This window comes from Gymnoscopelus braueri (assembly GCF_963280865.1).
Source record: "Gymnoscopelus braueri genome assembly, chromosome: 24".
Taxonomy (NCBI): Eukaryota; Metazoa; Chordata; class Actinopteri; order Myctophiformes; family Myctophidae; genus Gymnoscopelus; species Gymnoscopelus braueri.
This window is the reverse complement of record NC_137626.1, coordinates 4656891-4673208: the sequence shown is the minus strand read 5'-3', so window position 1 is coordinate 4673208 and position 16318 is coordinate 4656891. Positions and strand designations below refer to the sequence as shown.

At 40.8% G+C, this 16318-nt stretch overlaps 1 protein-coding gene across 1 annotated transcript in view; it reads left to right on the top strand.

Moving 5' to 3' along the window:
* slx9 (SLX9 ribosome biogenesis factor) overlaps positions 1 to 12454 on the top strand; it is a 35941-nt gene extending 23487 nt beyond the window's left edge. The window contains exons 4-6 of the mRNA XM_080422187.1: positions 13 to 199; positions 8074 to 8142; positions 11872 to 12454. Of these exons, the coding sequence (XP_080278313.1) occupies positions 13 to 199; positions 8074 to 8142; positions 11872 to 12001 (386 nt within the window). The 3' untranslated portion in view covers positions 12002 to 12454. The remainder of the gene's footprint in view (positions 1 to 12; positions 200 to 8073; positions 8143 to 11871) is intronic.
* The last annotated feature ends 3864 nt before the right edge of the window (positions 12455 to 16318 follow it).

Here is a 16318-nt window from a genome sequence, read left to right as displayed (position 1 = left end):
TCTCCCCTCCAGAGATCAGCTCCATCAAACAGGCCAGGGAGGAGCAGGTCGCGGAGGCGCGCCGGAAAGCCATGCCGGTGGTGGGAGACATGAAGCCCCTGGCCGAGGCCCTGCCGGAGCTTTCCCAGCTCCTCACGCCCTCCTCCACGCCCTCCACAGCCTCCACCTCACAGCGCCGCAACAACAGGAAGAATAAAGTGTAAGTCTGGCGTGTTTCTTTCAGCAGTTTTTGAAGTTTTTTTTTTGTTTTAAATGCTGGGAAAAGCTGGTGGACACAGCTCTGAACTGTTGTATTTTGTTTGTTTGTTCAGTTTATTTTGGTGGGGTAGGGTGGTGGGGTGAGGGGGAAGCAGTTTTAGTACTGGGTAATACCTTTATACCAGTGATTTTCAATCTTTTTAATTTCATGGACCCTCAGTTTAATATGCATTAGGTCACGGACCCCAATTTGATAAAATAATCATAATAATTGCGATTGCCATTAACTCTTCCGGTTTCATGACGCAGATTCCGTTCCCGGTTCTCATTTTTTTCCCGCGGTCATTTTCGGCCAGAATAGGGAAAGTCACGTTTTTTCACACGGTATAAAAAACGAACGGAGAGGTCCACGTCTACTCTCTTTGGTCTGGGTGACGATCAGTCATCGTAGTCGTGTATCACATCGTAATTTAGCCCGATCAACGATTGTCAAAAATGTCAACATCCGGTTATGACCGGATGTGACGTGAGCCTGTTTGGGAGGGGGCGAGTGAGCCAGCGAGGTCATCAATGTGTCGATTTGTTGCTCTCTACTGGTAGAACTGCTTTAACCCAATCAGATAATTTATTTGAATGAAAAATTACAAAATTAAAAAAAACGCAAATTGCTGGCACTGGGGGAGTACTTTATGAAAATACTCTTGGCAGTGAAAGAGTTAAAGATTTTAATTGCGTTTTTGGCATTGAACATTTGGATCATATCAATCAAAATTTCATTTGTTTGCCTAATTTTTTAAACGAGGTTGATTTTTCAGCACGAAAAAAAAATCATCGACCTGTATGAATGGAGGCATTAACAAAATAAAAGTCTGATTGTGAAATAATTTCGTATCGTTTATTCGCGTCTGCTCTCGGTGTGTAATGACCTTAAGCACGGGGGGGGGGGGGGGGGGCTGATATGACAGATAACCTTCCAATAATCAAACTAAATAATGTACTATGGACAAAACAAGCTGCGGATTGAGATGTTGTTTTTCCTACTCTGTATTTGTGTAATGATGATTTTGAACTGTTTGGTGCTATTTTATGTGTTTATGAATTGAATACAAGGACTATCGTGATATATCGTTGGTGAATTTACATGCAATATATCGTGATATCGATATTTTCAGATATCGTGATATATCGTTGGTGAAATTTCTTGCAATATATATCGAATATCGTGATATCGCAATATATCGAACATCGTCGAATATCGTGATATATATTGTTATCGTGGGCCTAATATCGTGATGTATATCGTATCGTGAGGTACCCATATCGTCCCACCCCTAGGTAGCAGCGCTGAGCAGAACCTACTGAACCAGATGATCTGAGATCAGCTGATGGATTGTGACAAGTGTGATTAATATGAATGTAGATTGTCTGTCTGTCTGTCTGTCTGTCTGTCTGTCTGTCTGTCTGTCTGTCTGCTGTAAAGATGACATTCCATCTCCAGTCTGTTCTTCCTCTGCTACTCTTGAGTTATGTTTCGTCTTACGATGGTGTGGCGTGGCGAAAATAAGTTTGATCTACAAGCTACAAGCTGATCGGCCGTTTCCCAGCGTGACAATGAAGCATAATAGGTTGTTTTCTGAGAGGTTTGTGCCTCTATAACGACATGCCCCCAAAATATGGACGCCAGGGTTAAAGGAGAATTCCAGCTTTTTTTCTTACCTTTATCCGATGTTATTATATCCTAGAACGAGTGGTACAGCTGAATCTTTTCATAACTCCATCCGCAGCTAAAAAAACGTGAGTGGATGGTCCTTGCGCTAAGTTGTGTATTTTTATCGCTTTGTTTTTTGGTGAGATCTGACCTTCATATTGACAGAAAACTCTCCACTGTGTTTGTGTTAGATGCTCCCCCTCCGCAAGACCAGATTTCACCCCGTGATTTCATCCAAGTCGGCTTGTAAACACTACGGCGGCCCATTTGGGACTAAAAACACTGTGGCGAGGTTTCTGTCATTATGAATAGTCAGATATCGACGGAAAAAAGCGATACAAATAACGCGATCTAGTGCATGGACCGTCCGTCCGCTCACGTTTTATGAAAATGTTCTACTGTACCACACGTTCTACGATATAACAACATCAGATAAAGGTAGTCACTGAACAAATGATGTGAATAAAGGTTTCAGTAATGATGAGCCAGGTCTGTTGTAAGAGTGGACTAATCTTAACCCATTGAGACCTGAAGCCGATTCTACACGTCTCCTAAATCTCAACGGTTTTCTGAAAAACGTATGTTTCTATATCAGTGGTGCTCAATCTTTTTCATGTCAAGGACCCCCAAAATGATATCTATTTGGCCGCGGACCCGCATCAAAATATGTTGTTCCAGGGACCCCCTAGAAGCAAAGATTTGAGTTAAAAATGTTCGCTTTAAAAATATATATATTCAGAAGATTTGCACACATTTTCACGATTTTTCAAAAATAGCAGATCTACATGCACATAGCGCGGCACTCGGTGCCGCGCTATGAGCTTGTATATCTGCTATTTTTTAATAGCCCAAAGTGTAAAATAATGCTTTTTAGCTCAAATCTAAAAATGACACAGTTCCAGGTCTTAATGGGTTAAAGCCGTGTTGCAATGCATTGTGAGCTTGTAGATCGGCTATTTTTGGTGAACGTCCCCCCCGTCCCCCCCCCCAGAACAGGGATGCTGGGGATTCAAGTGGTTGACAAAATGTGGCATTTTAAGTTTTAAGCATATTTTGAATATCGTGATAATATCGGTTATAGGCGGTTATATGGATGTTTGCCACAATAATTCTGACATGTAATTTTCACATCGTTACATCCCTGTCCAAGATGTCCTTCTTTCCTCGCCTACCCTCAGTGCCAAGAACGAGTTCTTCCGAGTTTAAACATTTTTTTTAAATTATTATTATTATTATTATTTTGGAAAAGTGTGTTGAGAATGTTCAGAACCCAAGATTTCGTGATCCGAAGATTTGCTGCTCCATTCACTCCTTGTTTAACTTATTACTGAAAAAGGCTGTATCTCGGCTCCTGAGCACTTTTTTTTTAACTTAATAATAACATATTTTTTTTATTTCCTTGGCACTGAGAGAGTTAAATGCTGACCTTTTCACCACCGTCAGGCAGTGTTGATTTTGTCGTCTAAAACTGTGACACGAAACATTTTCGTCGACTACCTTTTTCTCACTGACAAAAACTGAACAAAAACTCAGCCCAGTGACTAAAACTAAGACTAAAATATATTGACAATTTCGTCAACAAATAGAAACTAGACCAAAATGTTAGTGAGGGATCTAGTGGAGAAGAGATCCAGTAGAACTAAATGACAAGTCGTTTTATGTGTGGTTGCGCTCGGGTGTTGCACTCTGAAAATAGCAGATCTACAAGCTCACAACGCGTCGCGCTGCGACGCGTTGTGAGCTTGTAGATCGGCTATTTTCAGCATGCGACCAAGTGTAAAATCAGCCATTACGACGCCATCAAGGCACCGCCAAAAATACATTTTAGTCGACTAAATCAACCGTAGATTTAGTCGACTAAAACTAGACAAAAACTAGACAAAAACAAAAACATTTCAGATGACTGAAATATGACTAAAACCGAATAAAAATTTCAGTCAGGCAGGTTCCGCTACGCCAGAGCAGTAATGTAACGTCCTTTTACCAGAGCCGCTAGAAGCACAGGACACGAATTCACTGTTGGAATGGAGCCCAGCCTAATGAAGCACGGCTAGGAAGCCCTGATGTCCCTGGGGTGACACACACACACACACACACACACACACACACACACACACACACACACACACACACACACACACACACACACACACACACACACACACACACACACACACACACACACACACACACACACACACACACACCCCCCCACACACACACACAGAGTTTGCGTTGATCATATCAACCCTCGGAGTGTCGGGGAATACTGACAGTAAAGTGTTTAACCACTTAAGCCCTATAAACGTGATATAGCGGAAACAGCCGAGCTTTATAATTGAGCTTTATAATTGGTCCTCATGCTCATTATGAGACGGGACCGTTTCTGTCTACTCAGGGCCGGGGGGGGGGGGGGGGGGAACAGTTCAGAAACCTGCCTGTCATTGGCTGTATAGATAGGGACTCTTAGCTTAACATGATATATATTATAATGTAATACTATAATGGAAAGTGTAGCCTTTTTCCTCTTCATGTAAAGTTATCATGCTGAAAGTGCGTGCTGCACATGCTCAAACCATCCACAGTCACGTTTTTTACTTTTACTTAAGTAAAAAACGTGACACTGGATGGTTTGACTTTTACTAAAAGTATCAATACTGCAATATAGAATTCAAAATGTACTTGAGTAAAAGTACGAAAGTATTGGCATGAGAATGTACTTAAAGTACCAAAACGTAAAAGTGCTCATCATGCAGAATGTTCCATTTCCAGTTTTCAAATGTATAAATATCTTTTGAAAATAGCAGATCTACAAGCTCACAATGTGTCGCATCGCGAGCTTGTAGATCTGCTATTTTCAAATGGCCGAAATGTAAATGGGGCGGAAGTGGTCAATGTGTGTTTTGTAATAATAATCAAAATCTACAAAGTAACTAGTAACGTAAAGTTGTCAAATAATTGTAGTGGAGTAAAAGTAGAATATTTGCCTCTGAGATGTAGTGGAGTAGAAGTAAAAGTACTGAAAATTGGAAATACTCCAGTAATGTAAAAAATACCTCAAAATTGTACTTACGTACAGTACTTGAGTAAATGTACTTAGTTACTTTACACCACTGACTGATTATAATGTAATACTGTAATGGAAACGGCAGCCTTTTCTCTTCATGTAAAGTTATCATGCTGAATGTGCGCGCTGCACATGTTCAAACCATCCACAGTCTACCTCTGAGACACAGTGTGTGTAGACCAAGGTCATGATAGTTTGGCATTTCTCATTACAGTTTAGTTTTAGTTTGTTTTGAATATGTGTTTTCTAATTCAGTTAGCTTTAATTCGTTTTTAGAGCTGGTTTGATAGTTTTTATTCGTTTTTGTGACAACGCTTAGTTTTAGTTTAGTTTTTTTTTCATACTATGGGTTATTTGTCAGGTGCAGTATTCAAAAAGGTCAGAGTAAGTATTGTGTAATAAAAACTCAAAAGATACCATTTAAAAAATATATATCCAGTTACTGTTGGACAATCAACGAGAAAAAACAAAACGAAGGGCATTTTGTCTATCATTTCAGTTTGTTATAGTTAGTTTTGTTAGCTATAACCATGATTATGTTATACATTGGGCTACTCAAAAATATCAGATATACAAGCTCATCTGCTAGATCTGCAAAAAAAAAAATCTTGACAATCTGTGCAAATCTTGGAATATATATATATGTTTTGTTTAAAGCAAACAAAACACTTATGTTTCTGACATAAATCCTAACAGTTTTTTGAAAAATCGTATGTTGCTATATCGGTGGTGCTCAGACTTTTTCATGTCAAGGACCTCCAAAATTATGTGTAATTGGCCGCCGATCCCCATCAAAATATGTTGTAATAGGGACCCCCGAAGCATAGATTTGAGTAAAAAATGTTCTATTTAAATATATATATTCATATTTGCACAAATGTTAGAGATTTTTCAATAATAGCCTAAAGTATAAAATAACTGTTATAGCTATACAAATCTAAAATGATACGATATGCGTTCCCGGGTTGAATAATGTTAACCCATTAAGACCTGGAACGCATCTGTGTCACTTTTTCATTTGAGCTAAAAAGCGTTATTTTACACTTTGGCTATTCAAAAATAGCAGATATACAAGCTCATAGCGCGGCACTGAGCTTGTAGATCTGCTATTTTTGAAAAATCGTGAAAATGTGTGCAAATCTTTGAATATACAGTATACTCTTTTAAAGCAAACATTTTTAACTCTATTCTTTGCTTCTGGGGGGGTCCCTGGAACAAAACATTTTGAGATGGTGGTCCGCGGCCAAATACATATCATTTTTGGGGGGTCCTTGACATGAAAAAGTTTGAGCACCACTGATATAGAAACATAAGTTTTTTTCAGAAAACTGTTGGGATTTAGAAGACATTTGTAGAATCGGCTTCAGGTCTTAACACATTGACAGCCAGAGGTTAATCTCATAATGTACTCACCAGTGCCAACGTTTTATTGTTGTTTTTTGTTTTTTTCACGTCGCCATAGACCTCGTTAAAATCCTTAAGATTGATCTGTGCACTGTTTGTAAACATCGCGGACATCTCCCTGCGTCTACCAGTCCAAACCACGTGTCAAACGGGGCATCCATGTTTGAGTTAGAACGGTTTATGTTAAACAGTGATCAGCGAGGAGAAAAACTACAATCGAAGAAAATGGCGTATCAGTGTGCGCTTTAGAATGGGAGCCGGCGTGATCGTCAAAACGTGATCCCAAATAATTCTGTTTCCGGTGGTGTTACAATGAAATGTGCCGTACTAGAAAATTGAAAAAAGTTTTTTTTTTCGGAAAAAAAAGAAAAAGCACCACAGCCCGTAGAACTACGGGCCCGGCGGTCAATGTGTTAATAGGTTAAAGGTGTGATAAACGGAGAACATCAATGGCCTGAAGGCCACGGGCAGGAGGAGGCCGACAGAGAGAGGAGTCTCTCCTCCTCTGCTGTACAGTAAAAGCAGCCTGTGTGTCTCTCTCTCTCTCTCCCGTTTGAATCTTTCCAGTTAGCCCTCCTCCCTCCCATTCTCTGGGTTTATCATGAACGCCTCTCCCACCCTGTTCTGTGCACTATGCTCCAGCTCTCCTGGGGGAAGGTCACAGCAGAGAGCACTTATTGTGACCGGGGGGGGAACGGGGGGGGGGGGGGGGGGTGGTAAACGTCCGGCTGACTTCACAGCTCGGAGCAAACTGTCTTCTGCACCGATGCACTAGTTCTCAAACATTTTCATGTGAGCGACCCCCAAAATAATATGTATTCATTCGGGGGGCCTAACCCACGGATCCCAAACCCTATTTAGCTATAATATCGTCTCTGTCGGGTGGAAACCTCATGGGTCCAAAACTGTTATCTTTTCAGGATCCTAATTCAAAAATAACAAAAGTAGCAGATCTACAAGCTCGAAACGCGCCGCTTCGCCCAGCGTTTCGAGCTTGTAGATCTGCTACTTTTGATGCTTTTTTTTGGTCACGCTTTAGTACAGGGTGTTAATTTACAAAAAAATATAAAACATTTAGAATATGGAGATTCGAGATTTCTGGCCGGTATCAACAATATGTTTAATTTTAGTTTAGTTTTTACAGTAGTTTGTTTTGAATATTTATTTTCTAATTCATTTAGTTTTCATTTAGAGTGGATTTGCTAGTTTGTATTTGTTTTTATTTTTGAAAATGCTAATAGTTTTAGTTAGTTTTTATTAGTTTTAGTGTTAGTTTTAGTTTGTTTTGTACTTGAGTTATTTGTCAGGTGCAGGATTGAAAAGGTAAGTATTGTGTAATAAAAACTTGTGTAATAAAAACAGAAGATAGCATTTAAAAATGTATTCAGTTACAGATGAACCACCAAACCGCATCCACAAACAACTGTTATGAATAAATAAACGAACACTAAGGGCATTTTGTCTATAATTTCGTTTTAGTTTGAGTTAGTTTTGTAAACACACAACACATTTACAGTTATCGTTTATGTTTATTCTAGTTTTTATTTAGTTCAGTCAAACGAAAATGTTCTTTTCAATTTTCGTTATTGTGTTAGTTTTGGTTAACTATAATAACCTTGGTTCATGTCAGACCTGTATATATAACTGTATAACCTGTATCTCTCTCTCTCTCTCTCTCCTCCATGTTGACCTCCAGACCGGTGAAGAAGAAGCCAGAGCCCACAGACTTCAGCCTGATGAAGCAGCCTCAGAAACGCAAGTTCCTGTAAGATAACACCTCGTTTTTCACCACCACACACACACACACACACAAACACACACACCATAAAATCCTGAGTGTTTATATTCCACTCTGAGGGTGTACAAATGGACCCTGAAAGGATCTCACTAAGTTAATTGTGTTTGGCATTGAACATCAGAAGGAACATATTAATAACGTTTGCCTTTTAGGCTTCGTTATCAAACATTGCACAGCTCATGTTGTATATCCATATAATGGTTGATATGACACCAATAATAATAAGGAGACACTCAGCAGGGACAAACTAGGGGCTGTCAATACACAACGGGTCAGAATATGAGAAACAATTTAAATATACAAAGAAATTATTGACATATTTAATAATGTTATACATAAGCAGAAGTAGCTGATCTACAAGCTTACAGCGCGTTGTAAGCTTTAGCGCCCAGGATTACTTAGACATGTGTAAGCTTGTAGATCTGCTATTTTTATATATCTGAAAATGTGTGAAAATGTTTCAACATGGAAACGATTATGACGACTATGCAAAAATAGAAGTGACGCGCTGTAAGCTTTACAACGCGCTGTAAGCTTGTAGATCTGCTATTTCTGCTATTTTTTATTTATTTGGCATTTGAGCCACGGACCATCGTGTGATGACATTTAGCCTCTCAGACCCCAAGACTTAGATTATTAATATATATTATTATATTTCGTTGTCGTTGGATAACATTTTGTCCACAATTCCACTCATGTTGTATTGATGTTGGTACCATAGAAGAGATGAAGAGACGTTGATCAAAATAACAATTCTTTAATTAAGTAAAGCAGATGTTTAACAATAATGTAACTCTTGAGAGCGTAGGAATGCGACAAAAACAAAAAAAATATCCATGAATTCAAGTCTCCATGGGGTGACTAATCCATAGGGAAAAAAAGTCATTTTTGGTGGGTGAACTATCCCTTTAAAGATCTATAAGGGTGCATTTGGTTACCAACTCTTCCATCATTTAGCTGGGGACCACCTGGAACCCCCTCAAGGACCACTGGTTGAGAACCGCTGGTCTATACGAACACAGTGTTCAGCAGTGGCGTACCCACTGTAGAGGCGGGGCGGGCGGTCGGTCGGTCGCCTGCCCAACGAAGATCTCGCCTCCCCTAGAAAACCCAAATAACCCGAAAATGTGGTGCCAACATGTCATGCGTGCTTAATGTCCTCAAAGTCACGCATCCAACAAGCTTTGAACTGAGCAGATTGGACCTTCCGTTCCAGAGATAATGGCCGAAACATCTTGAAACGGCCACTTTCGCCAGTTTCCGATCGCCGATTTTCGTTTGAAATTTCTTTTTTGGGGGTAATAGAGGGGGAAGGAGGAATTGATTGGCATAACGACTAAATTAGGGAGAAAAATGGGTAAAAAGTAAAAATAAAAGATCATAGCATTTTCCTGCAGCTTCAATTTCAAAGCATCTTTATGAATATAGACACCGCATTCATGCAATAACCCATATGTTCACTTTTCTTGGCCTTTTCAGTTTCATGGCAAGGAATGGAGAGAGATTTCAGAATTAATTCAGCTCCGCTCGAATGTTTTTGAAACACTTTTGAAATGTTTTCTGGCCTCTAGTCAGGGGATATTAGCAGAAAGATTTCCAATCTTGGAATAAATTCCTTACCAAAAAAAATCTTCACCAATGTGTTTGTAAAGGTGTCTAGTAACACATCTCACAAAGACTGAAATTCAGTTTCCCTAGGAGAATTTTTGACAGCTGCTGAAAGTTGGGGTACCCACCATTTCCCTGCATTTCCATGCAGGGCAAAAAAAAAGAATTTTCATTCTATTTTAAGTAGCATGTGAGGGGTCAAACTAGGGTGTTTTTATGATTCTGAATCCATTGCAAGCATTTGTTTTGCACCAAAACCACTCCTTGGGCTAAAAACAGCCCAATCTCAATGGGCTTTTTACGCAAAAAGTATACCTGGACAAGGATGGCTATGGCCGTTTTTAGCCCAAGGAGTGGTTTTGGTGCAAAACAAATGCTTGCAATGGATTCAGAATCATAAAAACACCCTAGTTTGACCCCTCACATGCTACTTAAAACAGAATTAAAATTAGATTTTCTTTTTTGGAGATGCAGGGAAATGGTGGGTACCCCAACTTTCAGCAGCTGTCAAAAATTCTCCTAGGGAAACTGCATTTCAGTCTTTGTGAGATGTGTTACTAGACACCTTTACAAACACATTGGTGAAGATTTTTTTTGGTAAGGAATTTATTCCAAGATTGGAAATCTTTCTGCTAATATCCCCTGACTACTCGCTCACATAGCAGCTAAAATATGTTCAATTTGTATTTATTTAGATTAGCCAATTATGTTTTCCCCCTTTTCTCCTCCCAATGTAGTTTTATTATATATATATATAGGTTTATGCTGAGTCCCCACACATTTGTAGTCACTGTTCAACCCTACTGGCTCACCTGCCAGCGAGGCGCCCCCACCAGGAGGATGTACAGTAGCACCTCTCCGACCTAATACTCCTCCCGCTGACAGCCACCACAGTGAGAAACATTACTCTCCCCCTGCCCACCATGCTGGGCAAGACACAGCCGACTGAGTGTCTAAACGGAAGTACCGGAATCTGGCGGAAGTATACCGCCCATTCTCTGTGAATGAAACGAGTTGTTGTGATTGGTCGAAAAAGATAGTTTCCGGGGGAAATGGGTACGACGGAAGTCCCGCCCCTCTATAGACACACTCTGCATTAGGTCGTGACCAGGCTTTTCTCTGCCCAGAGGGTTAGAGCCCAGTTGCCTCTTGCCTTCTAAATCAGTAGTTGCCAAACTTTTTTTGGCCCCCAACAATATGTGTATTTGGCCGCGGACCCCTCATATGAAAACTTTTTGTGCCAGGAAGGGACCCCACTTCCTGCCCCCCCCCCTCTCAATAGCTGATCTACAACCTCAGCCACGTTGTGAGCTTGGAGATCGGCTATTTTCAGTATAAATCATGCATTATTATTTTGGCAGCAAGGCCTGCCAAAATACACACTGTAGATTTAGTCGACTAAACTCTTATGATATTTGGTCAACCATAACTAGACTAAAACTAAAACATTTAATTTATGCAAAAAGACTATGACTAAAACTAAATAAATATTTGCTGTCAAAAGTAACACTGGTTTGTTGGTTTGTTCTCTGTTTAACCCATTCAATCCGGGAACGCATCTGTGTCATTTTAAATGTTTAGCTATAACCATTATTTTGTACTTTGGGCTATTCAAAAATAGCAGATCTACAAGCTCATAGTGCGGCTATGAGCTTGTAGATCTGCAAAAAAAAATCTTGAACATTTTAGCAAATCTTTGAATATTGAATATTTTTTTTTAAACATTTTTAACTCAAAAATGTGCTTCTGGGGGGGGGGGGGGGGTCCCTGGAGCAAAACCTTTTCATGTCAAGGACCCCCCAAAATTAGATGTTTTTGGCCCGCCGACCCCCGTCAAAATATGTTGTTCCAGGGACCCCCACCAGTTAAAAAAAAAAATATGTAGGCTATTCAAAGATTTGCACAATTGTTCCAAGATTTTAAAAAAAAATAGCAGATCTACACGCTCGTAGCTTGTAGCTTGTACATCTACTATTTTTGAATAGGCAAAGTATTAAAAGAATATGGTTATGGCTAAAATTAAAGTGGGTTTAATACAAAACAATGTAATTTATATATATCCGTATTTCTGTGTATTTTTTATTCCAGAGAGACGGAGAGCAGCCGTTTCGGCGAGGCAGCGAAGAGCCTGGCCTCCAAGGCCAACCCTCTGGCAGACATCGCTGAGCAGCTGAGGAAGAGGATGAAACAGGAGGAGGAAGGAGGAGGACCCAGTTAACCCGCCCCCCTCCGCCACATAGAAGAACCCCCTCCAGCTGGCTCACACACTGGCCCCCCCCCCCCCTTTTTTCCACCTAAAGAACGTTGGTTCTAGAACCCGGTTCCGTTGTAGATTCTTGGAACCCGTAGGTGCTTTTCTCACGGGAACCGGCGGCCGTGAACCCGGCGGCTTGCGTTTTTCCACCATGTTTCAAGCAGAACCGTTGTGATTTCGGGGCGGCAGACAGTAGCTGAATGGTTAGAGAGCCCGTTTGGGGAGCAGGAATCCCCAATCCCCCCCCTCAGGTTCGATTCCATCCAGGCCTGGCCAGAGATGTGTGGAATATGACCGGTCCAAAGTGTCCCATTTCACGGGGGGAAATTCAATGGCAGTTACAGCAGTGGTTCTCAAAGTGGATTCCAGGGACTCTCTGGAATCCACTCTGTTCCTTTAGGGGGGGTCTACAAGACCCGTACAAGTCTGTAACTCTGACAGTATACAAACGGAACCAAATGGACCCTAACGGGTCCATTTGGTTCCGTTTGTATACTGTCAGAGTTGAAGGGAGACCTCAAAATGTAAAATTTTGAGAACCATTGAGTTACAGTTTCCCTTTTCTTTACTCTTTGCCATTAGTCAGGGGATATTTAAAAAATCTGGGAATAAATTCCTTACCAAGAAATGTCTTCACCAATGTGAAGAAATGTCTTCACCAATGTGTTTGTAAAAGTGTCATAACGGCACTTGGGCTAAAAACGGCCATAGTCAACCATTTCCAGGTAAGTTTTTTGTGTAAAAACAAAAGCCCATTGAGATTGGGCCGTTTTTAGCCCAAGGAGTGGTTTTGGTGCAAAAAAAATGCTTGCAATGGATTCAGAATCATAAAAACACCCTAGTTAGTTTGACCCCACACACAGAATTTTTTTTTTTTTTAAATCCCCGCATAAGGTTATGGTGGGTACCCCAACTTTCAGCAGCTGTCAAAAATTCTCCTAGTGAAACTGCATTTCAGTCTTTGTGAGATGTGTTACTCGACACCTTTACAGACACATTGGTGAAGAAATTTCTTGGTAAGGAATTTATTCCTAGATATGACATTGTTCTGATGATATTCCCTGACTACATTGTTTATATTGCATCTGCATCTTCCAAACCTGTAGAATAGTGACACGCCCAGTTTGGTTCCCAGAAAAAGAAATAGTTATTTCGGTTCCAGTTCCAAACCAACTTTTTAGGCTTGTGAACCCAATTCATTTTCAGTGGAAACACTCTGAACTGGTTCAGAATTAGGCGGGGGGGGGGGAAAGGAACGGAACCAGTTCAACCTACGGTGGAAAAGGGTGGGCCCACTTTGAGCAGAGAGGCAGAGACTTTACCGACCGAGCCCACCTCACATCATGGTCCTCATGGTGGAGGACCCCCCTCACCCCCTCACCCCCCCACCCACACACCCAAACCAGTGGTTACCAACTTTTTTTTTACCTTGGAGCCCCTCCCTCTTCTTACTTCGGTCAAAAGCTGAAACCCACCACACACACACACACACACACACACACACACACGCACTCTTGTGTTTTTCAGACCCGTTAACCACTTCAAGCCCTTCATATTTTTTTTGTGCGATGAATAGCAAAAGAAATAGCCGATCTCCAAGCTCACAGCGCGTCGTGAGCCTGTGAGCCTTTTTTTTGTGTGCTATTTTTGAACATTTTTAGAAAGAATGTTTTCTATTATAACAAAGTTGGGACTGATATCGCATTGAGTGGATGAAAGCGAGTTAGGATTTTGTGTTATATGATGCCATGTTTAAACATTTTTTGGACTACCTCCAAATAGACCCCAGGGTGGGCCTGTACCCACCCAATCCAGGGGGGGGGGGGGGCAACCTTCCCCAAGCGGCAAGCGTGTTTGAGGCGTACTGACTGTCCTCTGTTCCTGGATTATGTGTCAACCACGGGACAAAGACACTTTGGCGAGAGATCTTCACTACAGCCCAGCCCGGGTCTGTGGTCTCTTTGTTTTAAAGGACTATAGTTCACCCAAAAAAAAAGGCTTATTTTCTATAAGATTACACACCCCACGAAGCCTTGAATTCATGGAGATCGTTTTGTTTTTGCGTCGCGTTCCTAGGGCCAATAATTTGATGACATGCGGAGTCTCCTACCAGAGACGTTATAATAGCATATTTTCCGCCGGTCATCGAATTATTGGCTTAGGAATGCGACAATAAACTAGGCTTCGTGAGGTGTGTAATTGATAGGAAATGCGTCATTCTTTTGGGTGGAACTACTCCTTTAAGCTCAGCCTGAGAGGGGAAAAAAAAATAAACCTTTTGAATGCTGAGAAAGCCAATGAGGTGGGTTGTCTTTGGATATTACCGTACCCACGTTTCCCCACATACAGTAGTGCTTCAATTAAAAAAAAACACAATTTCTATGTTGATTTTGTTGCAGTCATAATTATTCATCAGAATCTATCTGCATGCATAGCTTTAGTTCAGATCAACGACGTGCGGCCAGACTACACCGTCATGGTCATCTTTAACTCTTTGACTGCGGACGACGCGATAACGCGTCAAGTGCTACTTCGTCAAGTGCTACTTTGTCCAGTTGGCCGTCGACGCGTTCGACGCGCTGGACGCGCGTTCATTGTTTAATCTCTGATTGCGCTATGCTGCTTAATATTCAATGTTATTCTCGAGTTCCACTTACTTCACGGACATCTGCATCCGGTTTCATGACCTGGATTCCGTTTCGGTTTTTTTATTTTTTTCCCCAGTCATTTTCGTCCAAAATAGGTAAATAAACGGTTTTTCACACGGTATGACGGACAAACGGACAGGTTCTCTTCTATAATCTATGGTCTGGGTGACGATCAGTCATCGCCATCGTAATTTTGGCCGATCAGACAATCTGGGACGAGGTCACATCCGTTTTCATGTTTTTCCCTGTCTAATCTATCAAGAAGGGTGAGAGAGACCCAACGACCTGATCAAGCTGTCATGTGCTGCTCTCTAGTGGTGGATTTGTGCTGGGTCTTTAAATTATGTGTCCTTAAATTATTTTCATGAGAAAAATTCAAAATAAAAAAACACGAAAATTGCTGGCACTGGGGGAGTACTTTATGAAAATACTCTGGCAGTCAAAGAGTTAAGGCACTGACCCATTATAACCGGGATACGCATCTGTGTGACCACTTAAACCATTATTTTGTACTTGTGGCTATTCAAAAATAGCAGATCTACAAGCTCATAGCGTGGCACTGAGCTTGTAGATCTGCTACTTTTTGAAAAATCTTGTGAATATATATATATTTTTTAAAGGGAAAGGGGGGGTGGGGGGTGTATTTGGCCGCGGACCCCCCCATCTAAAAATGTTTTGTGCCAGCCAGGGACCCCCGGAAACACTTTCAAGATTTTTCTAAAATAGCGGATGTAGCTTGTATATCTGCTATTTTTTTGAGAACCACTGTTCTAATTCCTAATTGTTTCCGGAAAAACGTATGCTGTTCCCTGTTTCCAAACCTGCAGCCTCCAAGAAAAGTCGAGAGAGAGAAAACAAGTCGGACATTAAAAACTAGGTATAAAATACATCAGTGTTGAATATAATATAATAAGTGTCTGGATAAAGGAGTCGGTACATCTCCTGTTTGTTAACCCTTTAAGGCCGGGGAGGGAACGCATGTGTGTCATTTTTAGATCTCTTTGGCTATTCAAAAATAGCAGATCTACAAGCTCATAGCGCGGCACTCGGTGAGCTTGTAGATCTGCTATTTTTTTTAATCGTGCAAATCTTTAGTTTGAATATATATATGTGAACGTTTTTAACTCAAATCTTTGCTTCTGGGGATTTGACAAATGTCTTCTAAATCCTAACAGTTTTTTTTCCTTTTTTTTTAAATACTTATGTTGCAATATTATCAATGGTTTTCAAACTTTTTTCATGTCATATGTATTTGTCCGCGGACCCCCTCCCATCTAAAAATATATTGTTCCAGCAGCGACCCCCAGAAGCAAAGATGTGAGTTAAAAATGTTTGCAAAAATGTTCACGATTTTTCTAAAAAATAGCAGATCTACAAGCTCATAGCACGGCACCGAGTGCCGCCGCGCTATGAGCTTGTGTATCTGCTATTTTTGAATAGCCAAAGCAATCTTAAAATGACACGGATGCGTTCCCTTCCCGGCCTTAAAGGGTTAATTAATTAATTGGTCAAGAGTTACAGGTTCAGAGTAAAGAAAGTACTGTCGTAAACGGCAATACAAAGGAGAGAACGTAACAATAAGAACCGCCATCAAGGCAATACAAAGGACTCAGGAGAGAACGTAACAATAAGA